Source organism: Budorcas taxicolor, chromosome 8 (genome assembly GCF_023091745.1).
Source record: "Budorcas taxicolor isolate Tak-1 chromosome 8, Takin1.1, whole genome shotgun sequence".
Classification (NCBI taxonomy): domain Eukaryota; kingdom Metazoa; phylum Chordata; class Mammalia; order Artiodactyla; family Bovidae; genus Budorcas; species Budorcas taxicolor.
Genome location: NC_068917.1, coordinates 66,204,298 through 66,229,695, shown reverse-complemented (window position 1 = coordinate 66,229,695; position 25,398 = coordinate 66,204,298). Strand labels below are relative to the sequence as shown.

General features: G+C 49.9%; 1 protein-coding gene across 1 annotated transcript in view; it reads left to right on the top strand.

Moving 5' to 3' along the window:
- GABBR2 (gamma-aminobutyric acid type B receptor subunit 2) overlaps positions 1–25,398 on the top strand; it is a 367,577-nt gene that overhangs the window by 276,361 nt on the left and 65,818 nt on the right. The window contains exons 9-11 of the mRNA XM_052644771.1: positions 8,880–8,960; positions 12,587–12,737; positions 15,179–15,311. Coding sequence (XP_052500731.1) covers positions 8,880–8,960; positions 12,587–12,737; positions 15,179–15,311 — 365 coding nt within the window. The remainder of the gene's footprint in view (positions 1–8,879; positions 8,961–12,586; positions 12,738–15,178; positions 15,312–25,398) is intronic.

Here is a 25,398-nt window from a genome sequence, read left to right as displayed (position 1 = left end):
TTCTGTGAAGTCATGTATCACAGCCCTCTTCACTAAGCCTTGGGTTTGGAAAGAGCAGTTTGTTGGACTGACTCTCAGCTTGACGTAGTTGAGTGGAGACATAGTCCACTAAACTGCAGGTTACACCTGAAGGGCTGTGGGTCAGCAGAAATGGAAGGACGCACGTGAATATGGGCTCTTTCAGGCTGGAAGTCTGACCCTAACCTTGATGCCTTCCAGTCCTCATGATCCAGGGCTTATTTTTCTTGGAGCTCAAGGAAGATGGCTTGGAAAGACAGAAGTATTTAGCAGACCTTGTCTTTCATTGAGCCATAAACTCTCCGTGTTGAGGGGAACCCTGACTTTCCTTTACAGCATTGTCTCTGCTTGAATGCCTCCAGTGACAGGGAACTTACCTCCTATCATGTGGAAAGTTCCTAAGGAGGCATACCTAATCATTGCTAGCCATGCACTGTGGCTTAATCTTTCTGAGCCATCATTTTAGCACTTATTTTAATACATGATTGACCAGGGGATTTCTGCAGAAACTAACACCTGTGGCTGGCAATTTGTTACGTAAGTGAGAAATGAAATATCTCCTGTGAATAACAGTTGGCTAAGAAAAGATGTGTTAATACCTCTCTGGTCAATAATGAGTTAAAGCAGTGAAATGAAAGGTTTTCCTTGCTTAAAAGTAATGGTGAGAATCCACTGACATGAGGCTGTGAATGAGCCTGACTCAGTGACTAGCGCAGATGAGAGCTGTGATAGCTACTGGCTTCCTGCTCCTCTCACGGACACTTTTCACAATGGTCCCAGATTTACCACTTCCAGAACTGCTTGAGCAAGGTGCTGTCTTATTCCTCAGGACACACTTCACACTCCTCATTTCATGGAATGTTGTTATCACTGGTCCATGGAAGCCCCTCTGCTTGTTTGTTTATACCTTTATTTCCCTTATTTATTCTCATCTGCCACTCCTACCTACCCCAAGAAAGGCAAGCATTCTAAATGTTTAATGCATGTATTGTGTTTGTATGTTTCCTTGCAAAATGTGTATTGCTGTTTTGTGTGCATATTTTGACTCTGCATCGAGGCAACTGGATGTTTCTTTCTTCTCCCACTCAGCAGTTTGCTTTTAAGCTACTCCACATGGCCGGGTGTACATCTAGGCCTTGGCCCTCATAGGACATAGCCCTCCCCTCCCCTGATGACACCACCTAGATCACCTTCAACTCCCTGCCTCCACACATAGTGAGTGTCCTCGGACATGTTCCCTATGAACCCAGCTGGGCGTTTCTTGAGGACAGATGCCCACGAGCTGAATTGTTGTGTCAGAAGGTGTGTCAACACTGAACACGCCTAAAATTTGCCAGACAGCTCTCAGAAACGTCCCTACCCGTCAGCTCCTACCAGCATGAGGAATTCCACATCCCTACTTCCCACCCTCAGTTGGTGTTTCCCATCTCATTGTTTGCCAGTCTAAAGATATAAAGTAATATTATGCTGTGGTTCTGAGTATCATTTGTCCCTAATGACTGATGAGTTTGGGCATTTCTTCCTGTGCTTGTCAGCCATTTGTTGTTTACTGTCAGTTCTGATCCTTGGACCACTTTTATTTTGAGGGTTTTGTCTTTTGCTTGTTGATTTGCAAGAGTTCCTCACATAATTTCGATTTCAGCTTCCTACTGGGGCTTTAGGCTTTGCAAACATCTTCTCCCGTTCGGTCATTTGTCTCTAAGCTTAAAGTCCCTGATGAACGGAAGTTCTTAATTTTGATGTGCTAATTTTCTTTTTTTTTTTTTTTTTTTGATCCTATGGTTTGGGCTTTTGAAGTTTCTCAATGGTCATTTCCTTGCATCACCACGGCACAGGGGTACTGAGATGGACAAGACATTGCCCTTGCCATCAGGGAACCCTGGTCTAGTAGGGGACAGACACAGGACCCCCGCCTGAGTGTTACAGATGATAAGGGCATGCAGAGGAAAGTCTGAATCTGCTCCACTTGGCAGATTCCGGGAAAGCTACCTGGGAGAGGCAGCATTCAAGATAAACTCTAAAGGCCTAGCGGGAGTTAGCCAAGAGGAAGTGAGGAAAGGTGCTCTAGATGCAGATGACCCATTGTATCTGTACATGTTCTGTGTCCCCTCAGGCATTCAGCTTTTGTCTCTGGGACAGTTTGCATAAATCAGTGGACAAGTCTACCCTTGGCAAGATTGTTATACTCTTGGGGCATTTGGCTAGTGTCCACTTAGCCTGTTAAAAATCTCAAAACAAATGTCGATGAAGTTAACCTATTAAAAATGTGGCAATGGCGTACCGTTTGTGCTGGAGACGAGTTGAGGGGGAGGGCCAAGGAAGCCCTCTCTGCCTGGTGCTGCTGAGAGGTACTGCTGAGACCTGCTTGCGCCCCATGGGAGGACAGTGACTGTCGAGGTCCTGTCCTCGGGCAGTGACCAGACTTCGCGGGATGGGGTATGTGCATGCATGCACAATCGCTCAATTGTGTCCGACTCTTTGTGACCGCACGGACCGTAGACTGCCAGGCTCATCTCTCCATGGGGTGAGTGAGTCAATGAAGTAAAAAATCACTTCCCGAGGGATGGCTGGCCAGCCTGGAGAAAAGCAGAATCAAGACTCAAAATCGCCATGTCCCTGTCTCTGAAGCCTGGTCAGGAGTAGGAGTGGCTATGATGTGTGACCCCAGGCAAAGCCAGGACTGGGAGGGGAAGTCCCAAGGTGCATACTTCAGTTTGGAGTGAGGAAGACCCTTCAGGACAGTTGCAGGATCATGGAACAAGAGCAGGAGGGCGCAGAGATTTCCACTATCTAGCCCAGGCAGAGGAGGGCACTTCCCCAGAACTCATTAATGAGAAGACGGCAAAACCAAGACCCCTTCCAGGGGCCCTATCCTCTAGCCAGAACTCTTTCCTTTCCCTGAGTCCTACAATGGAGTAATTTTATAGAATCTTTGATTCTCACTGAGCCAAGATTGTCTTTTGTTTTACATCGCAGAGTTTTATATTTCTAGATGTTTACAACAACAATTAAACCTTAAAGGACACATATACTTCCCTCGGGCTTCCCAGGTAGCTCAGTGGGTAAAGAATCTGCAGGAGACCCAGGAGATGGGGGTTCAATTTCTGAGTCGGGAAGATCCCCTGGAGGAAGGCACGGCAACCCACTCCAGTATTTTTGCCTGGAGAATCCCATGGACAGAGGAGTCTGGCAGGCTACAAACCATGGGCTCATGAAAAGTCAGACATGACTGAACGACTTGAGCACGCACTCATACTTCCCTCAGTGCAGACCTTGAGTCCGTTGAGGAAGAATGAACCTTTGGTGGGGAGGGGAATAGAGGCCAGGAAGCAGGATGTGGGGTCTCAGCTGCAGCAGGAGGTAGGCGACCCTACATCTGGCCCTCTCACCCGCGGGCTGCAGGCAGGAGGGAGGCAGGATCACTCTGTGACTGAAGCGGTCCCCCAGCTGTCTCATGGATGCTCTCGGGCCCACAGCCAGAGTATTTTCAGACTGGACTTTTTTCGGCAGCCTAATTTTCACCAATAGGACTTATTTTCTTTATGTATCATCCAAATCCAAAGTTTGATATAAAGAAAAATAAAAAATGCACTTTTCTAGGAAAACACTTTTTTTTTTTTTTGCACCACAACAAGGAACTGGTATTATCCTACAGGAAAAGGGGCTCTGTGTTTTACAGTATTTTGAGCCTCTGAGAACAGAAAGTGTCAGCATTGCAGAGTTCTTGGTTTTATCCAGCAGTTTTCAACTCTAGATATGCATTAGTCAACTTCAGTTCAGTTCAGTTCAGTCGCTCAGTCGTGTCCGACTCTTTGCGACCCTATGAATCGCAGCATGCCAGGCCTCCCTGTCCATCACCAACTCCTGGAGTTCACTCAGACTCGCACCCATCGAGTCAGTGATGCCATCCAGCCATCTCATCCTCTGTCATCCCCTTTTCCTCCTGCCCCTAATCCCTCCCAGCATCAGAGTCTTTTCCAATGAGTCAACTCTTCACGTAAGGTGGCCAAAGTACTGGAGTTTCAGCTTCAGCATCATTCCCTCCAAAGAAATCCCAAGGCTGATCTCCTTAGTCAACTTAGGGAACTTTTAAAAATACTGCCACCCAGGGTTCACCCTTCAACTCCACCCGACCCTGCCCCACAACTAGAAAGTTTAGTATAATGGATCCATGTTGGGACCCAGGCATCTGAATTTTCTAGAAATTCCCCAGGTGACTCTAGTCACCCCAGGACTGAGAACTATTGGAACCCCTGCAGTGCACTTTGTGGGTGGAGAAACTGAGGCCCCCCAGAAGAGAACGATCTGACCAGGGTCACACAATAAGTCAGCAGCAACTCCCAGCAGGGCAAGCAGGGCAGGAAAGCGAGCCAGTGGCAGATGCGACACCACAGCCCCTTCCTCCACACCCTGCTCTATTCTCTCCTGCCCCTATGAGTCCTCTTTCTAGCCTGTCCATAAGTCCTCTGTTCTGCAGTCTGCACGTCTGTATAAGTGGTTAATGTTCTTTGCACAACAGAGTTACCAAGGAGCCCAAGAGTTAAAAGTTGAAAGTGGCTGGGCTGTGGGTGAAGGGAGAAACACAGGGGACACTTTCCTTCCCCTGAAGAGCCAGGGGAGGTGGGGTTGGCTGGGCCTATGGCAGGGGAGGGGACCCTGTGCTGCCCAGGACCGCCAAAGCGAGACTTGAGGTTCCACTCAGGAACTGACCGGCTGGCAGGAATCACAAGGCCTGGGCACACCAAGGGCATGGCTGCAGCACAGCTTCTCACATGTCACCCAGTGCCCTGAGCCCACAGCCACTGGAGAGGAGCAGTTCTCGCGGAAGCCTTCCTGGAAGAGGTGAATAGGATTCGGACGTACTGGTTTCCCAGAGGGAGGGAAAAGCCACCTTCCAAGCAGAGAGACCCTTGCGGGAAACAATGGTAGGAAGAAAGCACCATAGTGTAGTAACAGAGTATTCAGTTCAGTTCAGTCGCTCAGTCGTGTCCGACTCTTTGCGACCCCATGAACTGCAGCGCACTAGGCCTCCCTGTCCATCACCAACTCCCGGAGTTCACCCAAACTCATGTCCATCAGTCGGTGATGCCATCCAACCATCTCATCCTCTGTCGTCCCCTTCTCTTCCTGCCCCCAATCCCTCCCAGCATCAGAGTCTTTTCCAATGAGTCAACTCTTTGCATGAGGTGGCCAAAGTACTGGAGCTTCAGCTTTAGCATCATTCCTTCCAAAGAACACCCAGGACTGATCTCCTTTAGAATGGACTGGTTGGATCTCCTTGCAGTCCAAGGGACTCTCAAGAGTCTTCTCCAGCACCAAAGTTCAAAAGCATCAATTCTTCGGCGCTCAGCTTTCTTCACAGTCCAACTCTCACATCCATACATGACCACTGGAAAAACCATAGCCTTGACTAGATGGACCTTTGTTGGCAAAGTAATGTCTCTGCTTTTCAATATGCTGTCTAGGTTGGTCATAACTTTTCTTCCAAGGAGTAAGCATCTTTTAATTTCATGGCTGCATTCACCATCTGCAGTGATTTTGGAGCCCCCAAAAATAAAGTCTGACACTGTTTCAACTGTTTATCCATCTATTTGCCATGAAGTGATGGGGCCAGATGCTATGATCTTCGTTTTCTGAATTTTGAGCTTTAAGCCAACTTTTTCACTCTCCACTTTCACTTTCATCAAGAAGCTTTTTAGTTCTTCTTCACTTTCTGCCATAAGGGTGGTGTCATCTGCATATCTGAGGTTATTGATATTTCTCCCAGCAATCTTGATTCCAGCTTGTGCTTCTTCCAGCCAAACATTTCTCATGATGTACTCTGCATATAAGTTAAGTAAGCAGGGTGACAATATACAGCCTTGACGTGCTCCTTTTCCTATTTGGAACCAGTCTGTTGTTCCATGTCCAGTTCCAACTGTAGCTTCCTGGCCTGCATACTGGTTTCTCAAGAGGCAGGTCAGGTGGTCTGGTATTCCCATCTCTTGAAGAATTTTCCACAGTTTATTGTGATCCACACAGTGTTCAGGAACCCCACAAATAGTTCACAGTTACTTTTGTCGTGACTCAAATAGCTACAACTTATTGAACACTTGCTGTGAGTGAGGCCCCAAGCCAGAAACTGCCTCTCGTCTCCTCTGTAGCCCTCACAGCCACTGAGAGCTGCCGTTTTACACTTAGAGCCCAGCTGCTCACAGGGTGCAGCAGGAAGGGACGTAGGACCTGCAATTGGGAAGATTTTGCCCACCCAGGAGAGCTTGGTGAGGTCACAGTCACTAAATTACAAGGTCAGAGATTATGAATTATTTTTTAATCTTTGTTACTTCAGCACAGAGCCTGGCACCCCATCATTTATTGAGTGAATGAAGTGATTAAGGGATTTAATATGCACAGCCTTCAGCACCCAGATGTCCAAGGTCAGCTCGGTCAGGGAAGAGAACTTAGCTAACCTTCCACCACCTGCCCTTTTGAGGGATTCCTCATTATGAAATAGCTTAGGCGGGGCCTGGCGTGCAGTAGGCACTCAATAAGTATGGGCCAAATAACCAGCAGCCCTGGTTGCTCAGTATGCGTAGGAAGATGCTCTGAATTTGGAACTGAGACTCAAGTTCAGGCAATCCCTTAGTCGCTGCCCAGCACGTGGCCCTCAGTGTTCACTTAGCAACTTGAGGCTCCTCCCTCACCTGCACACTGGGGTGAATTATGCCTGATTCAGAGTTTGCTGGGAAACTCTGGATGCAGGAATGTGTGAAGCTCCCCTCCCCCAGCCTCCAAGCAGTGCACCCAGGGAGAGATTACGGTGATTATGGTCGTCGTTGCAGGAAGCTGAGTATTATTTTGGTGCCACAGGATGGATGGTATAGTGGAGAGTGTGAGTCAGAGGGGCAGGCTGTGTGGCTGGGGGCGCGGTGAGGTGCCAGCCACACCACTTTCCGGCTCCTGGTGATTTATTCCAATCAGCCTGCATATTTCATGTGCTGCCTCCCCACACCAAATAAATAAATCAGAGCCTCCTCTGAGCAGTGGGAGCTGATTAAGGCTGAGACTTCAAAAGGCCAGAGCAGGGATGCTCGAGCTCCCAGCAGAGGCTGCTAATGTGACATTTAGGAGCTGGGTGACCCCGGCAAGTGATAGCCGCCTACACAGTATGAAGCCCCCCCACAAGTGGCGGGGAGACCTTTGCAGGGAGAAGGAAGTGACTTTTACAGTCCTGTGTTCCACCGCCAGTCAAAGGAATCCAGGCAGAAATGTGGCCAGTGGGATTCCCTGTTTCATTTCCTGAATTTTTATGAGGAACCAGCAGCACACCTGCATCTCTGCAGAGAAATCCACTTAGAGCCAGAGCCCCAGGGGGCAGCTCCCCCGGCCACGGTCTTGGGATTCCTGCTGCTGTGTCTCTTTATGACCCTTGGGCATTCTGAGCACCAGGGTCTGCAGCTCTGGGTACCCTCCTGCCCCTCTGTTGGGCAGGTGGGCACTCCTCTTTGTAGTTATCACACTCAGAATGCCCAGGTGGTCCATGGAGTGCGCAGCTCAGGCCCAAAACTGTCACCTCTGAGAGATCCCATTGAGGCAGCCACATGTGGAAACAGTCCTGGGTTTGAGCCTCAACTCTGCTCTTAGGGGGGCCCTGATCAGTGGGGCCCTAGGCAAAGCTGTAACCTGCCTGAGCCTCAGTTTTCTCATCTGTAAAGTGGGACTGAAACCACTCAACTCCACACAACTGTGAGAACTAAACAAGGAAAGGCACATAAATTTGAATCCCCTTGGCCCTTCCCCGCCGACTCGCCACCCTGTCCCAGCCTGCGCTACTCCGGGGCCCCACTCTCTACTCCTTGCCTTTGTCTCTCTGCCTCTAACCCCACCTTGAATGAATTCTCTGTTCAAGGGGATCCTTGTCCCTGTCTTGGTGGCATGTGGCATGGCTGGCCAGCTCCCTCGTGAAATTGTCCCTTTCCTTGTGCCCACTCTATTCTGGCGTCCTGGCCCCTCTTCCCCAATCTCTTTGCTTCATCTTTGCTCTGCCCACCCCAGAGATCAGTGCTCCCCAGGGTCTGCCCTTGATCTTCTCTTCTCACTTGACACTGTCCCTGCAGGTCTCCTTCCTGCCCCCTGCTCCAACTCCCAGTTTACATGCTAATAACCCCAGCTCTCTCCAACCCTCACCCCTGCTCCCCCAGCTCCAGACCCAAGAATGTCTCCATCCCAATGATGCGTGAGCACTGAGGTTGGAGGGCGGGGGCTTCCCTGGTGGCTCAGTGATAAAGAATCTGCCTGCAATGCAGGATACGTGGGTTCAATCCCTGGGTCGGGAAGATCCCCCAGAGAAGGAAATGGCAACCTACTCCAGTATTCTTGCCTGGAGAATTCCATGAACAGAGGAGCCTGGTGGGCTGCAGTCCATGGGGTCACAAAAGAGTCAGGCGCAACTTAGCAGCTAAATAACAACAAAAGGTGGAGTTCGGGGCTACTGCCAGAGAGATGATGTGTTTTTGTCTTCAAGTCTCTAGAGCTCTCCCGGGGCAGAGGGAGCAGGGGTGGTCTGTGTGGTCCTAGAGGGCAGAGCCAGATGGCAGAGTAAAGTTACAGAGAAAGCATTCAGCTCGATAATGCACAAAAGACTTGATAACAGGCGGAGAGTCCGGTTTCTTGGTGGGGGGTAGACTCTCTACCCATAGATGTACTGCAGAGGATGAATGACCAGCTGATGAGACCATGCGAGAGAGTGTTTGTGAGTCCACCTGGAAAAGGCAATGGAGGAAAGGAAAAGCCTGCAGGAATATAGCTGGGGCCTGTGGGCGAGCAAGAGCTGAGACAGGAGCACCCAGATCTAACCAGCCACGGTCCCTTGTTCCCCACAGACAGCCGGGAGGTGAAGGTGGGAGAATACAATGCTGTGGCTGACACCCTGGAGATCATCAACGACACCATTAGGTTCCAAGGTAAGGCAGGTGGGCTTTTCAGAGGGGGTCCTGCTCAGGTCCTCCCAGGCCTGGGCATTGTCTGAGAGTTGGGGACAAGCTCCGAGTCACTGGTTTCATGGGAAAGAGGGAACATCGTCTCCTCTCAGTCCATGCACTCACTCCCTGAGGATGGGCCACCATCACTCACATGGGAGCTGGGTTCCAGCCCCTGGGACAAGCCACTTGTGTGTTCGTGGAGTGCTAGCTCTCACCAAGGCATCTGTGTTTAAACCACTGAGTGACCAGGAGTAATTCTTTCCATGTGTGGCCCAGTTAAATGTTGCTCTAGCTCCCCCTCGGAGAAGACGTGGATGGGCTGGTGATAAGGCCTCTCCACCTGCTGCGCTTCTGGGAAGACCGTTCCCTCTTTTCTGCTGGAGAACTCCTCCTCGGCACCGAGAACCAGATCAGATGCCTCCTCTGTTCAGCCTGCCCTGGTGGCCCCCGCTGAGCTCACGGCGCTGTTCTCTCTGCTCCCAGTCTTTCGTCTCTGTTACTCCCGTGGCCGCCGTCCCTTTGCTTTGAAATTACTGGGCCATTCGACCATGAGCTCCCTGACTAGATCCTATTTGACTTTAAATTCCTGGCACCAGCCAGGGTCTGGCACATGTTGGGGGCTCAGTGATATGTGATGAAAAAGTAATTCATGATTGATCAAATCAGTGGATGAGTGGGTGGGTGAATAAATGAGTGAATGGGCGAGGGTATTAGTCAGTGAGGAAGTGGGTGGCTGGATGGGTGGAAGGACAGGTGGGTGGATGGATGGATAGATGGTGGGGGGTTGGTAGATGGCCAGCCTCATCATGGAGTGGCTGGGGAGAAAGCTTGCATACCCACAGCACCAGGGTGCTGTTACTTTGATTCCACTGGAAATGCAAAGAATAGACATCTGGCTTTCTGCACCTGGAGTTCCTTCTTAAATCCAAGGCCACCAGAAAAGGCGATCCCATGAACTGTTTGGTTACTTTTGGATCTATGGGATTCCTCCAAGCTCCAGGTGGTCTCAGAGAGGAGGTGTGGTCTTTCCGTTCCCACCTGAGGGATCTGTCACCAAGCCTGTAGTCACATATAACCTCATGGAGCCACAGAAAAATTCTGAAAGGTGGTTGGGTGAGTCCCGTCATCCCTGTTGTATAGATGAGAAAAAGGCTCAGAAAACCCCAAATTCACACAGCCTGTGAGAGACAAAGCCAGTTCTAACCACGAGAGTCTGATCCCTAAGACAGGACCATTTGCTCCTGGACGTGGGGGATCTGGGTTTGCTGAATACGGATTCTAGGTTTACAAACTGAAAGAAAAATTCAAACAAAAAATAAACTGAAAACACAAAACATAACTGAGAGGGAAAATGTGAGTAAAAAATTTTAACAGCCCAGCCAGGATAGTAGCTGGTTCTAGTTAGGAAGCACGAGGCCAAGGTAACCTTGAGGCAGCAGCTGTTCCTGGCTCACCTCCTGCTTCTCAGAGCTTCCCTGCACCATCCAGAGGGCGGCTGACCAGGCTTTGAGCCCAGGGCCGAGTCAGGACGCCTCTGGACGCAGGGCAGAGCCCAGCTCTCCTGTCCTCACCCTACCTGGATTCAGCTCTCATCCAGCCCCCTGGGCCTTACCCACCCACCAGCAATCTAACCCCCTCAAGTCTGTTCTGCCCTTGACTGCCATGTCGCACTGAAAGACACGCCACTCTGAGGCTCACATAGTCCCCATTGCTCACAGAGAAGGATGGTTCCAAGACCTCCAGGATGGCACCCTGCCCCCACTTCTCTGTCTCCTCTTTCCAGTCTCCGCAACAAGACCACTTACAGTTCTGCAAATGTGCCTTCACCTGTACTGGACCCGTTGCCCAGAATGCCCCTTCGTCCATGTCTTCCTCGCAAACAGCCAACTACTTACCTTCCTCCCAAGACTCGGCTCCCACACCATCTCCTTTCTATAGCCTTTCCTGAGCCCATTGGGCAAGACTGCACTCTGCTCCCTGCCTCCCACTCAGGCCTCCCTGTAGCTGGTGCTCTCACATCACCTGTACCCCACCACTACAGGCAGTTTGCAGAGTGCTTAGAGCACAGGCTTCTGGCAAGGCAGATCTGGGTTCTAATCTGGCCAACTTTGCCACTCACTATCTGTAAAAACCACTTAGCACCTGGAAAACTATTCCCTCACCCCATAAAATGGGAATAATCGTCTCTACCCAGAAGGCTCTTGGATTATGCAGCCCACGCTATGTGGGGGAGAGGAGGTAGAGGAGAGGAGGATGGGAAGTAGCAGGAAAATTTTCCAGGGGTTGAGCTTTTGCGTCTAGAGATAAGAGATGGTGTTACTTCTGTCACCTTGAGTTTGCTTTTGCCTTGACTTTTGGCCCTCGAAGTCGCTTGTGTATTACCTTGCATAGATGTACTTAATGCTTTACATTAATCAAGCCAGAGGATTCTTAGCTGTTTTTGAACCTGACAGCTCCCCTATACTGTTTAGATGGTTCATACTCTTTTTATCCACTGAATGTTTCCAAACACATTTGAACTTGCTAGCAGAGTTTTTAAACACAGGTGTTCAGGGGAGTTCTCAGTCCCTGCAACCCCATCTGCCCATCCTCTGCTTATCTCCTGGGAGTGGAGGCATAACTGAGGCTGGCACAGCCATGGTGGGGTCACCAGGAACCCTAGCGGTTCTCCCAGGTTTGACCGCTTTTGAGCATCTGGCTGATTCCACACATCCCCGCTGGGAGACACACTCCAAAGTTTCACAGTCCCATAGCAGAAACCTGACCTGAAATAGCAACTGAGAAAGGGGGGATTTGTAAGAAAAGAGAGGTGGGAAGGTGAGGAGGGGGTGTCCCTGCAGTCTGTTCCTGGTAAAACAGGACAATTTTGCCACCGTCCATAAAGATGAGTTTACTCTGAGGCCCTCGCGGCTCCCCCCAGGTGCCTGGTGTCCCTGAAACATAAGCAGGGCCATCGCTACAGCCGCGTGGCACAATGAACCCTACCGTTTCTGTCCAGTCCTGGCACAGCAGGGAGGGGAAGGACTGCCAGTAGCTTCTGCCTCCCGCGGTTAGTGAGTCTTATGAGAGTGGAAAACCAGGAAGAGCTTTTATGAAAAATGACCTTGAGGCAGAAAAATCCACAGCCAGAGCGACTGCATGTCTCATGGGGTTGACAGGCAAGGTATCTGGCCCTTGACACCTCGGTCATGTGTTGGAACAGAATCCCTGAGAGCTCAAGCCGAGTTCCTCACCCTCAGAGGCACCCAGTGGTACCCACTTCCAGCACCCAGCCCTGCCCCTTCCAAACCACTAGTACCTTTTGGGGAATAAATGGTGATGGTTTTTCAACATGGTGGTAGACCAAATCAAATTCTAGTCTTCTAATGGCTAATGGCTATTAAATGCATCACAAATCCCTTATTGATTCTGTTTTGAGAAAGAAATAAGTCCTGACTTAGGCTCCCTACTGGGCATACTGGCCAGCCACTGGAGTCCGCTCACCCAGGAACACATGCTGCACAGACTGTGTGCACAGGGGGCCAATGTCAAGGACAGCTAGGCAGGGATGCTCTCGGGGTCTGATCTGGGCACTGGACTCATCTCATGCCTTTTCCTCGATCTTCTAGGGTCTGAACCACCAAAAGACAAGACCATCATCCTGGAGCAGCTTCGTAAGATCTCCCTGCCTCTCTACAGCATCCTCTCTGCCCTTACCATCCTGGGAATGATCATGGCCAGTGCGTTTCTCTTCTTCAACATCAAGAATCGGAATCAGAAGTAAGTCACTCATGCCCTTCTCTTGGATAGTGCTTTCTGGATTGACAAGCCTCATAGACAAAGTGTAGAATCCCCCACATGTCTTTGCCCCACTCCCCAGGGCCTCTAGGAAGCACTGCCAGAGGGGGACCACTGAGCTCAGTCAGGGCACATCCATACAGCACATCACGGGCAGGAAGTGACCTCCTTCATCGTCTCAGCTGACCCTGGAATAATGATCCCAGTTCCACAAGACAATGCCAGCTCAGTGTTGGAGGCTGGAGCACCACCCAAGACTGCGCTGCTGTGTGTGGCAGAGCCTGTCCCCTGGGTTTCCCGCACACTTGCCCTTCCCTCTCCGGAGGAGAGCAGCTCACTTTCTGAGTTATTCTGATAGCCAAGGGGCATGGCCAGCTTCTCTGGTTTCCACAGCAAATCCCTGCACCCTGCTCCCCACCCTGTTGTAGGAGTGCTGAGCAGGGGCTCAGCGTGTGGGCCATCAGGGACACAACCCCGTGCCTACCCCCAGCGGTGCCGTCGTCTTAGGGCCCAGAAGCCACACAGCATAGCCTCCCGGGCTGCAGGACCATGCAAGGAGTCTCAAGAGAAGTTCTTCTCTCTCCCTGCTTGCAGAAGCCAGATTTGGAGGCTCTGGATTTTTTGTTGTTGTTTGGGGGTTTGTTTTGTTTTTTATTTTAGAGGCAGCTGCTTAGGTCAAACCTATTTCCTGAAGAACGAGTTTTATTCTCTGTTGTCTTATTTATCACATACATTGCCTCAAAAGAAAAAAAAATTGAAGCATCTCTCATCTACTCTGTACAAACCTTAAATGATGACCATGCCTGTTAGCACTTGGCGCAAGGTCTGAGCACATAGTCAGCTCTCAATGTTAGATTTCCTTCCTACAAGTTGCAGGAGTTCTCATCATAGCAGCAAGTGGTCCCTGTGATATGACTATGCTGCTTTAATTCCTTAACTGCCCCTTCTTGGCATCCTGGGGCAAGGGATTTACTCTTTCCAGTAGGCTGGCTTCTGTATAAATTTTTTGACTGGCCTTGCAGATTAAAGAGTCTGCAAAGAGATAGGAAATAAATATCCCTGTAGTTTCAGAATCCCTCTCTCTTCTCTCTTCCTTAATGTCTTTGTGAGCCCATGGAGTGCAGCACGCTAGGCTTCCCTGTCCCTCACCATCTCCCAGAGTTTGCTTAAGCTCATGTCCATTGAATAGGTAATGCCATCCAACCATCTCATCCTCTGCCATTCTCGTCTCCTTTTGCTTTAATGCTACTCATCCTTAAGGTCCGCCCCACCCAGGAAGCCTGCCTGGACTCCTGGCCTCTCCCCTCCCCCGCTTCCTATGGTAATAAGAATGAAGGAGCCTTAGGGGTTCCTGGTGTGCAAAAGGACCTTCAGGGATCCAGCCCCTTCTCAGCTTTGCGTGTGCCCTAGTCAAGGACATCTGTGCTTTTATAGGTGAGGAAACTCAGTGCACTAATTGGATTGCTGGGGGTGCACCTTGAGGGGTTACACAGGCGCTTGCAGGACTCAGAGCTCCTAATTCAAAAGCCCATGAGGGGTCCATAATTTATAGCCGGTCTTTTATCTCTCGACTATTGGTGCTTTGACACTGCATTAAAGTGTGGAAGGATAAACAGAACTGCAGAATGCAAAAGAAATACTCATGGAACAACTGATTACAATTACAGTCTGCAAAAGAGCACCTGGACCGCGGGGGCACCTGAAAGCCCAGGACATTCTGAACAGAGTGTGCTGGAGGAGCCAGGCCTTCTGAGGGTAAATGGCAGCCGTCTGATGGTTTATCACAGCCTGCTGAAGACAGGGAGAGAGTGAGGGTGGGGATTCCATCGTCCACCTCCGACACGTGGTGCTGAGAGGCGCGTGTATGTGGCCCTGTTTGTGCTCTGGACAGTGTGAGCTTCAGGCAGCCCCAGTGGATGCTGGCTTACCACCTGTTCACCACAGTTCTGAGCAGCCCTGAATTCTCACCTATATGCCTCCTAGATCTGGTCCACTCAGCATTGTGACAGGTTGCTGAACTTAGATTAGAATTCTCTAGATTTGGCTATCTTCCCAGACCCAGCACCCCTCCCCGCCCCCCCCCCCCCCACAAAATGTTGACTTAATGTCTTTGTGTGAACTAAAAATTCATGGTTGAAGAAGCCAGTGCTACAAGCTATCCCCAGAGAAGTGATAGGTGAACTTGACTGAGAAGACAGGAAAATCGACATCTAGAAATAGATAGCATTGGGTCCTATAGTGAGGGGGAGACAAGCCCCTTGGAGGTGGCAGCGCCTTGGGGAGGGGGCCATGGAGGAAACCAGGGCTTCCATTTTTCTCTCCCCCTCTAGCCTTGGTGACAAGATACACATTCAGGAAATATTTGCTGAAGAAATAGCTACATTAGCAGTTCTGTTAACTGTAGTATCTCTTTCTCTCGTCAGGCTGATAAAGATGTCGAGTCCATATATGAACAACCTTATCATCCTGGGAGGAATGCTTTCCTATGCATCCATCTTTCTCTTTGGCCTTGATGGGTCCTTTGTCTCTGAAAAGACTTTCGAAACCCTTTGCACCGTAAGTCATTCTGCACGTCCAGTGGTTTGTGATATAAGCTTTTCTTTGGTGGCCACGGTCACCAGAAGCACAGATACAACCCAGAATTGCATGAAAATGCATGAACAGCTGGCAGACAACTTGTTCAGCCATTCAAGCAGTTCAACAGGGCAAACATGGTGTAGCTTTCGGACCAGAACAGAATATTGCTTATAAAATTAAGTATTACTTGTAAAATTAAGATTGTGGATTTAACAGGCCATTGCTAGAAGACAGCCCACTGAGATTGACTGGGTAATCTTGAAAAGCAAGAGAGAAAAATACCCACTCGCCCAGAAAAGCAGTGTGCCTGGAGTCAGGTTCAGGGCCATATAAGGAATACTTCTGCCCATCAACCTCAACAGCCATCACAGAATGTAAGGGGAGATATCTGCATGGATGACTTCAAGTTGTACGGAAAAGATCACGATCCTTATCCTCTTTTTAATGGCACTGTTTCTCAACACCCCCCTCTTTTTTTTGTTTTTTTTTGCTAACTGTCCCTCTAAGAAGCCTCTTTAGACTTTCTTTTTCCAATTATCCAGTTTTGAAATTTGAATTCCAAAGATATGCTGTATGTCTGTTTATGTGCTGTACATATATATATTCATGCATTCGTCGTGTCCTACTCTTTGCAACCCTATGAAAAGTGAAAGTGAAGTCGCTCAGTCGTGTCCGAATCTTTGCAACCCCGTGAACTGTAGCCTACCAGGCTCCTCCCTCCATGGGATTCTCCAGGCAAGAGTACTGGAGTGGGTTGCCATTGCCTTCTCGAGGGGATCTTCCCGACCCAGGGATCGAACCCAGGCCTCCCACATTCCAATCAGACGCTTTAACCTCCGCGCCACCAGGGAAGCCCATATAGTTTCTACATAAAAGAGTAATATTTATTCACATTCAAGAACCAGAGTTGTCCCCCTTGGGAACTCCTATCACTCCCATTGAGAATGCATAAATTTAAGGAAGCCCAAAACAGTGTAATTCATTTACTGTATGTTAGCAATGTTGTTTTGAAAATTAACCTGTTTAAAAATGTTGATGCCAAGTCGTTGTTGTTGTTAGTTTTGTTTTTAAATTAATCCTTTTAGCAATTGTGTAGAACTCTCAGTTGAAAGTCTCTTTGGTTACTTTTTAAGATGAGGCTGACCAGCTGGGATTTATTTCTGGACTTTATGGTGATATTTCAAAACTGGGTTAGACGTTTGGGTCTCTCTATTGTCCTAAATGCAGTAATTCATCTAATACTCTGCCTGGAGGACCAGAGCTGGAAGGGACAGTCAAAGGATCAGGGTTGACCAGATTAATCCAAAAGCAACCCTTGTATTAAGGTTATTTTCCTTTAAGGTGTCGAGAGCAGTCTAGGTCCATTTTGGGGGAAGCAGTCCCTTTCATTAATAGATTATATTTGCTGTTCTGTGGTCTCAGTGTTGCCCACTACTGGATGATTATGAAATATAGGTTGGCATTGAGGGATAAACAACTGGAGGACCCCTTAAATGTGCTGCAGGTCACCAGCCACACTTGGACTTTCAGGACCACAGTAGGTCCCTAGATTCTGGGACAGCCCGTGGACTGGAGGGAGGGCCCCGGAGCCCATGATGGTGCTCCCCTGATTCCTGCAGATGATGACGCTGGACTGACTCTGTTAATCACCAGTAACTTCAGCATGAATTGTCTAGCTAGTGAGATGTCCCTGGAACATGTACTTTGAAAGGTTCCACTTGAGAAGTTCACAGTCAAGTCCCCAATACCCTTGGGGTCCCTGGGCTGCTCAGACATCCTTTCTCTCTGGGATGGACCCAGAGGGTAGTCAGACCCCACGTGCTCCAGAGCTCACCTGGTTCAGGCCTCCCACTCAGTTTTTATTCTGCCTCCATTTCACTCTGCCCTTCTGGAGGTTAAGGAGGTGAAGTCAAGAGTCACAAGACCCCCATATGCCTGGCGTCCGACTGCTGGAAGTGTCTGTGGCTGTGGGTTAGTGGTTTGTTCCCTCAGAAGTGTGACCCCTGACACAAGGATGGTGACTGCAGTTTGTGTCTTGCTCACTGGAGATGGTATGAAGCGCATGAGGTCCCCCTTCATTTCTGCATCCGTGTGACTTATGTGCCCTGGGCAGCCCTGCGGGCTCATGGGCACCGTGTGTGTCTGTGGTCGCTTTTCCTGGGCAGTAGTGAGGCCTGAGGAAGGGGCTGCTCCCGAGGCATCCTAAAAAAGCTAAACAAGGAGAGTATTTAGCTCCCCTCTGTCCCTGGGGACGCCCTCCCCAAGTTTGAGGAGACCGTGACAACAGCAGTAATGAAAATGGCTCCCTGGGTCAGTTTGGTGTCTTCTCATTTACATTTCTCGCAGTGACTCCCCAAGAGCTGAGGGGCCCACCTTTATCTCCTAGCTGAGAATCAGGGGGCAGAGCTCCACTTGGTCCCTCCCAGGTCCTTATCACTGGCACCTGGCACCTGGGAACACAGCCACTGGCCTGAGGCCCAATGTTTGGTGCTGAGACCTGAGTCCCAGCCCTCAGGGAGCCGCTGCCCCGCCCCCCAGAGGGGAGTTCCTGCCACCTCACCTTGCCCACGAGCCAAAGGCTGTCAGAGCACACGTGCTCCCTGGAGTATGCCCCAAATTTCAGATGCCGGGTGACGCAGACTAGGGAGCCTGGTTGAGGACATCCTGCACACCCAGATGCTTTCTTTTAATGAAGGCTGACATCCCGTTCTGGGAGTCATGCTCATTTGTGTGTAAGGGGAAGGCTGTCCTGGGAAGCCTGGCAAGGCGGTATGAATAAAGCATAAAGTGCTGTACAAATAAGCATTAGCTGGAACATGAGGGCTCTGAAGATGTTAGGGCCTGGTTCTCCCCACCCCAAGGATTCATTTATTTGCAGTCAGGGCTGCTTCAGAGGCTCTGCACAGGGTAGCCCACATTCATGACTGTGGGGGAAAGGCATAACTACTGTGGATTGAATTGGGTCAGCACAAATGTGTACATGGTTAGGACCAGGGTCACTTTAATAATCCACAATATGGCTCAGGAAGGGGAGCCCAAAGCTCTTGAATTTAGAGCCTAAGTGCCAGTCTCAGTGGGTATGATTTGGAAGGTCCTCCACTTGCTGTTCCAGGGGGGCTGGCTCTTTATTTCATGTGGTGCCTTGGACTGCGTTCCTTCTGAACCTAGAAGACACCCCCAGTAAATTCCTACCAAGTGGGGAGACGGAGGTGGAGCAGGGCCCCCTAGGGCAGTGAGCACAGGTCTTCAACAGCCTGAGCTTCACTCCTACCTCGTACACATACTGCCTCCAGACTGTGGAAGTGACTTAGCCCCTCTGAGCCTCAGTTTTGTCGTCTGTGAAATGAGCACAGTAAACCCCCTTGCAGGACTGTGTGTGCTATGCATGCTAAGTTGCTTCAATCGTATCCAACTCCTTATGACCCTATGGACTGTAGCCCACCAGGCTTCTCTGTCCATGGGATTCTCCAGGTAGGAATACTGGAGTGGGTTGCTATGCCCTCCTCCAGGGGATCTTCCCAACCCAGGAATCGAACCCGCGCTTCTTTTGTCTTCTCCATTGGCAGGCGGGTTCTTTACCACTAGTGCCCCCTGGGAAGCCCCATGCAGGACTGTGGTGTGGCCTTCATGAGACGATTCAGAGAAGGCACCTGGAACATAAGGCAAGTAGGAAGAAGGGGGCATCATCCTCCCCGTCAGGTACAGTCTCCTGGTGTCCACTCTGCATTCTGCAGGGAATCGTAGAGGGCAGAGGCAGGGTGGCTCAGGAAGCAGCTTCAGATGTGGCCCTATAGAAGGCCACACTCTGTCCCTTCACTCTGTCCCACTGCCGTATGAGTGCCACGTTTCCCCTTTTAGTTTTCAACATAGAAACTAAACACAGATAAACAGTGAACGCCACCTCAGGAAGCAACCCATGACAGTCACGGGACTGTGCCTCTCTAGGGGCTGTGCCTCTGCTCAGAAGGGCAGTGGGGTGAGTGCATCCGTGAGCACACGTTCACACACGTGCGTGCACACACACAGACACACACAGGTACACACAGAGCTAGGGAAGCAGTTACATTCAGTTCCATCCCCCGTTCCCTCTGACCCTTCCTGGCATCTTCCCAGCCTAGTTTCAGCAACTCTTGCTAACAGCTCCAGCTACACCGTGCTGTCTCCCTGGACACTGTGTGGGTAGTGGAGTTGCCATAGCAACGTGGCCCCTGTGGGCACAGAGCTACCTATGAGGAAAGTGCTGGGTGTGGGCCAGAGCCCTGGTGCCAGGGGGATGGAGAGCCCTCACACTCGCTCACGCAGCTCAGCAATCCCAGCCCGTGGCAGCCCAGAGAGTGAGCAGGGCAGGTGGGGAAGAAACAAGGTGCTTGCCTCCCTTGTGGAATCCCGGGCAGAAAGCCCTGCACAGTGTGGAGGGGTAAGGAAGGACTCTGCAGGCGAGGGCAAGAAGACCCAGGTGGGCCTCGGTCAAGTGCGGGTCTCCACAGCTGCAGGGGCGCCCAGAGCATTCCTGGGCGTGGAGGCGCCTGGCAGTGCCATGTGCCCCCCCGCAAGCTTGTGCCCTCATAAACGAGCACTCTCCGCTGTGATTCACCTCGGGCCAGCCGCTAGGTGCAGCCTCTCCTTCAAATCTTCACAGCCACCTCCACGGAAGGTCCACTGTCCCTGCTTCATAAGAGAGAAAGCCAAAGCTCTAATGCATGGCTAGGTGGCGGGGCTGAAATATGGAACCAGCTGTCGGACTACAGAGATGTCTGGGACATTTCATTCATTTTTTTAAAGAAATATTTTGATTTTTTTGTTAGCTGGTTCATACCAGGAGAAACAGGTCAACTACATTCTTAGAGATGTGAACAATATGTATCTCAACCAAAATATTTGTCCATTCAGATTTTTTAAACTTGGGGTATACAGTCATCCCTCAGTATTCACTGGGGACTGGTTCCAGGAACCCCCACGGATACCAAAATGTGAGGTTGTCCAAGTCTCTTATGTAAAACGGTGTAATATTTGAATATAACCTATGCAGTCCTCCCATGTACTTTAAATCATCTCTAGGTTACTTATAATACCTAATACAATGCAAATGCTATGTAAATAGTTGTAAATCTAATGTAAATGCTATGTAAACAGTTGCTGGTGTGGCAAATTCAAGTTTTGCTTTTTGGAACTTTCTAGAATTTTTTTAAAAAAATGTTTTCAGTTGGTTCCCTGTTGTTTGAATCCATAGGTGTGGAACACATAGATATGGAGATTGACAATAGTTCACATACTCTAAAATTCACCCTATTAAGGTGTATAATTCAGTTGTTTTAGTGTATTTATTCATTTATTTTTTAATACATCCCCAAAGTAATATCATAGTGCCTGGTGTATAAGGGAATTTCCATTAGACTGCTTGCATTCAAATCCTAACTATACTACCTCCCTGCTGTGTGACTTGAAGCTACTTAACATCTCTGAACTTTAGTTGACTCCTCTGTAAAATGGGCATTCTCATAGGATTGTGAGGGTTAAATGAGACAGTGTATGTAAAGCCTGTCACATAAGATTCAACAAGCACTAGTCACCATCGTTATGAATGAGTGATGAGACTGTGTCTGGACAACTGTGTTTACCTCTGGACACCTCTAAGAGAGTTACAAATAAAACAGAGCAAACTTGGGATGAAGAAGAGGCTGGAAAACTGAGGCTGATGCTGATTGATTTGGTGTAGGTATGTCCATGGCAAAACCTCCATCTTCCTATGCCCTTGCTCTGCTTGATCTGGATCAGGGACAGACTCAGGGCCTGCCTAAGTCAAAGCCCAGCTGCTGTTCTTCTGCCACCTTGAGTGCAGAGAGAAGCCTTGAGGCAGGCTGTCAGGGAGGGAAGAATGATGCACGTGAGACCTCCAAGGGCATTTACTTGGACGTGAGTCCCCAGTCATTGCATAAGCCAGTTCAGCCCAGTGCTGCTCTGACGGCAGCACAGAGGAATGCAGCTCCGCTTTACCTCCCAGCTACCTCCACTTGCTGAGAATCCCGACTCCTTTATTGTTTAACCTTCTATTAAAGTAAATACACACATGCACATTTCATAAATGTAAAGCTCAGTGAGTTTTCGCAAACTGGATTCAACTGTGAATCTAGATCAACAAACAGGCCCTTAACAGCATCCCAGAAGCCCTTCCTACCCCATTCCAGCTACTGTCTGCACCCTTCTCCTCAGAGTAACCACCATCTTAACTTCTGCCTGCACAGACACTGCTGCTCAAAGGGCACATAAATCACCTGCAGATCTTGGGGAATTCAGGTGACTGTTAGGTCTGGGGTGGCCGGAGACGCTGCAGCTCAAATAAGCTCTGGGGTGCTGCTGCTGCCTCCACAGACCACAGTTAGAGTAGCAAGGTCAAGATTAGAAACCATGCTTTATTATTGAGTTTGTCTGTTGGAAACCAGTGATGCAAAGCAATGGAAGCACCAGAAACCTTGTCCCGTGAGGATCAGTGGGAGGAGGAAAGGGGATCATAGACCTCCACCTCGGAATCTCAGAAGCAGGGCCATCCATCCCATCACAGGACAGAGTGCTGGGTTCTGAGTCCTGGAGTATGCTTTTAGCCATCCATCCTCTCACAGGTGTATGGACGAGCTCTGCATGGGCAGCAACTAGGAAGGGTTGAAATAGTGGGGGGTACAGGTACTGGATTTGGAAGCACAGTGTCCTCTTCCAGCCCTCCTAGAGATGCTGCGTTGTGCTGTGATAAGTCACTTCAGGCATGTCTAACTTTTTTTGACCCTATGGACTATAGCCCTGCCAGGCTCCTCTGTTCATGGGATTCTCCAGGCAAGAATACTTAAGTGGGTTGCCGTGCCCTCCCCCAAAGGATCTTCCTGACCCCATGTCTCCTGCATTGGCAAGCAATTTCATTACCACTTAGCACCACCTGGGAAGCCCCCCAGAGATACTAGGATTTTATAACTTACTCAAGACTACCTGGGAACACCCAACTGACCTCCCAGTAAACTGAAGAGTGATAGGAATTAGCGATGTTTTCAAGTGAAAGACCATAAATATCTGTGATTATTTTTTTGCTTGGAGAAATTTTTTTTTTTTTTTTTTTTTTTTTTTTTTGAGACAGTTGAGAGAGAATCTGATGTAAGAATGTGGTTTGGGGACTGTTTCAGCATGTGATCCCATGATTTTGTGACTGGCCACAATAAAGAGCTTTGTGATTTCAGAAGGTGGCTGGAAAGCTAGCCCAGAGGAAGCCCACAAGGATTGATGGTGGCCTTTCCTGGCTGGTTTAGAGCAACTTAGGGCTGTGGTTACAGGGACTGGTGCTGACAAAATCTGTTTCAACCAGTTAGGACTCTGGGCAGGCTGCAGCCTTCCCACCCCCTGTCTCCTCTGTGCTCTGCCATCCAGGGCCTTTAGTTGTGAAAAGTTCCCTAGACCTCTAGCTTCCAGAGGAGGGGGCTGAGGAGAGTGCCAGGGGCTCTGCAAACCCTCCAGCAAACGTACAGATGATGTCCCTTCATCCCACACACCCTCACATGCATTACTGCAAGCCCTGATCCTTGTCTTACAATTCATTCATATATGTGATAGCATTTCCCTGGCACCTACTGTGTGCCAGGCTCTGCAGGCCCAGAGCTAGACACACAGATGACTGCCCACAGGGAGTCCACAGTGCAGATGGGAAGATGTAGTTAAATAACTCCCATTCAGTGTGTTTTAGGCCCTGATGCAGACAGGCCTACATGAGGGAGTGAGGGCCAGATGCAGAGGGACCAATCAGGGGAAACTTAAAATAGGAGACCCCCTCAGAATAAGCTGCCGTTATTTCTGGAAGTCCTGAAAGATGCCTCCTGTCTGCTCACAAGTTCCCTCGCAGCTGCAGTCCTGATGGCATATCCACCTCCCCTTCTCATTCCTTGGTGGAATGGCTAGAATAAGGACCTCAGTCTGGCTTCTCTGAAGAAGGAATTCAGCAGAGACCAAGACTGTGAAAAGATAAAAGTGTTTATTAGAAGCCCAGTATGTGTGGAAGAGCACATGGGTGAACTCAAGAGTGTTTTGTGTGCAATAGGGGCGGCTCAAGTTGCTTGTATGGGGCGGGGGGCAGTTTTCCTGTTGCCTCTGGCCAGTCATCACGCTTGTGCCCATATCTGATCTGACTCAGGGTCCTGACCTGGGGGCACGCGCGTCTTTCAGCCAAGATGGCTTCTGGCACAAAGGTTCCTGGGAGGTTGGCAGGATACATTAGGAGCTGGCGCCTCCTCCTCCTTTTGGCCCGCCCCTAGAGTGAGGGCCTCTTCTGCGCATGCATCAGGCTGGGCCCTCCCCTTGGCCACGAGAATGAAGATGTTGTGTCTGCTGTCTTTCACCTGATCGGGATCCAGTGCTCCTGCTGGTATCTTGACGTGTCAGCAGGAGCCCAGGTGCAGCTGCTCCGCCCGGAGCCTAAACTAGTTGCAGCTGCTCCGCCTGGGCCTGTCTGTTGCCTGCCTCACTTCTGCTCTTGCCCCCGCACGCACTTATCCACATCTTCAGTCCACAGAGCTGCGTGGAGCCACACAACCCCCTCCCCAGCACACCCCCACACCCCCCTGTCTCCACTGCCCGTCTCCACGCGGTGCTTCCAGGAAGCTCCCCCACCTCCAGCCACTGCCAGGGCTGTCGAGGGGCAGGGGAGAAGGGAGCCCGAGTCAAGGCCACCAAGTACAGGTGTGTGTTTTGTGCACTGCATAAGGCTGTTAGTGCCAGGAGTGGGCAGGCGCTGAGCTCAGACTGTAATCTGCTCTCTGGATCGAGTTCTTCAGCTGGTAGGTCTTATGGAGGTGGGGATCTTTCACAAAGGGTCTCGAGGGGTTCCTGTTGGAAACTCTTCCTCTCAGAGAGAGGGGCGGCTTTCTCTGATTTGCACCAGGGCTCCTAAGATACCCCATTGGCCCTAACTTGAGTCCCAAAGTACCCTTGTTTGTGCCATGAGCCCTGGAATTGTTCCCCCAGAAAGTCTTTGCTCTCGTTGTCTAGTCACTAAGTAGTATATGACTCTTTTGTGACCTTGTGCACTGTAGCTCGCCAGGCTCCTCTGTCCATGGGATTTCCCAGGCAAGAATACTGGAATGGGTTGCCGTTTCCTTCTCCAGGGGATCTTCCCAAACCAGGGATTGAAACCATTTCTCCTGCAGGTGGATTCTTTACCACTAAGCCACCGGGGAAGCCCAGAAAGTCTTTGCTGTACTCTAAACCCTGGAAAGATTTTCAGTGCAGATCTTACTTAAAGGACCCCGGGTAAGACAGAGTCTTCTGGAGCATGCTCTTCAGAGGCAACCTGCGTTTGGAAGCACTGCGAATCTCTCCAGCACCTGCATTCTCCCCAGGAAGACAAGGCAGGCCCTGGAGATCCCAGGCTGAACCCTAGCCTTTCAGCTCCAGGTTATAGCACCTCATGGTAATGGAGGTCTGGGGCTTGCTTTTGGATAGTCTGGGTCTCCCCTGCCTGCCTTCTCACTATTGATCATCTGGGGTGGATGGTCAGAATGAAACAAAAGGCCCTTTTTTCTAACCTTTCTGGACAGCAGGCAAACAGCTAACCATGCCGCCTGCCCCCCACCACCCAGCATCCATCCAGCCAAGACAGCTTCCTCCACCCCCAGACATTGGAAGAACAGAACTGTGGGAGGGGCTCTGTGTCTCTTTCCCTGCTAGTCCCCAAAGAGCACTGAAAGCCCTTCACTGTGCCAGGCAGGCCTTCCCAAAATCAATTGAGCAAGCGTCTGAACACAATTGTTTCAGGTGTAGATTTTCTTTCCATCTGGAGATGTGCACTGTTTTGTCCTTCTTCATAGTTGAGACTAATGAGCATTGCCTGCCTAAAGGTCCTCTCCCCCATGGTTGCTATCATGGGTGCAGAGGGGCCAGGAAACTTTATGGCTAAGGAGAGAAAAAGAAAGACTGTAACATCAGAATAATTATGTTTCATTAGAATAAATATGTTTAAGACTTTGGGTTGATGAATCAGTAGACTTGTATTAGAAACAGGGGCTTCCCGGGGGACTCAGTGGTAAAGAATCCTCCT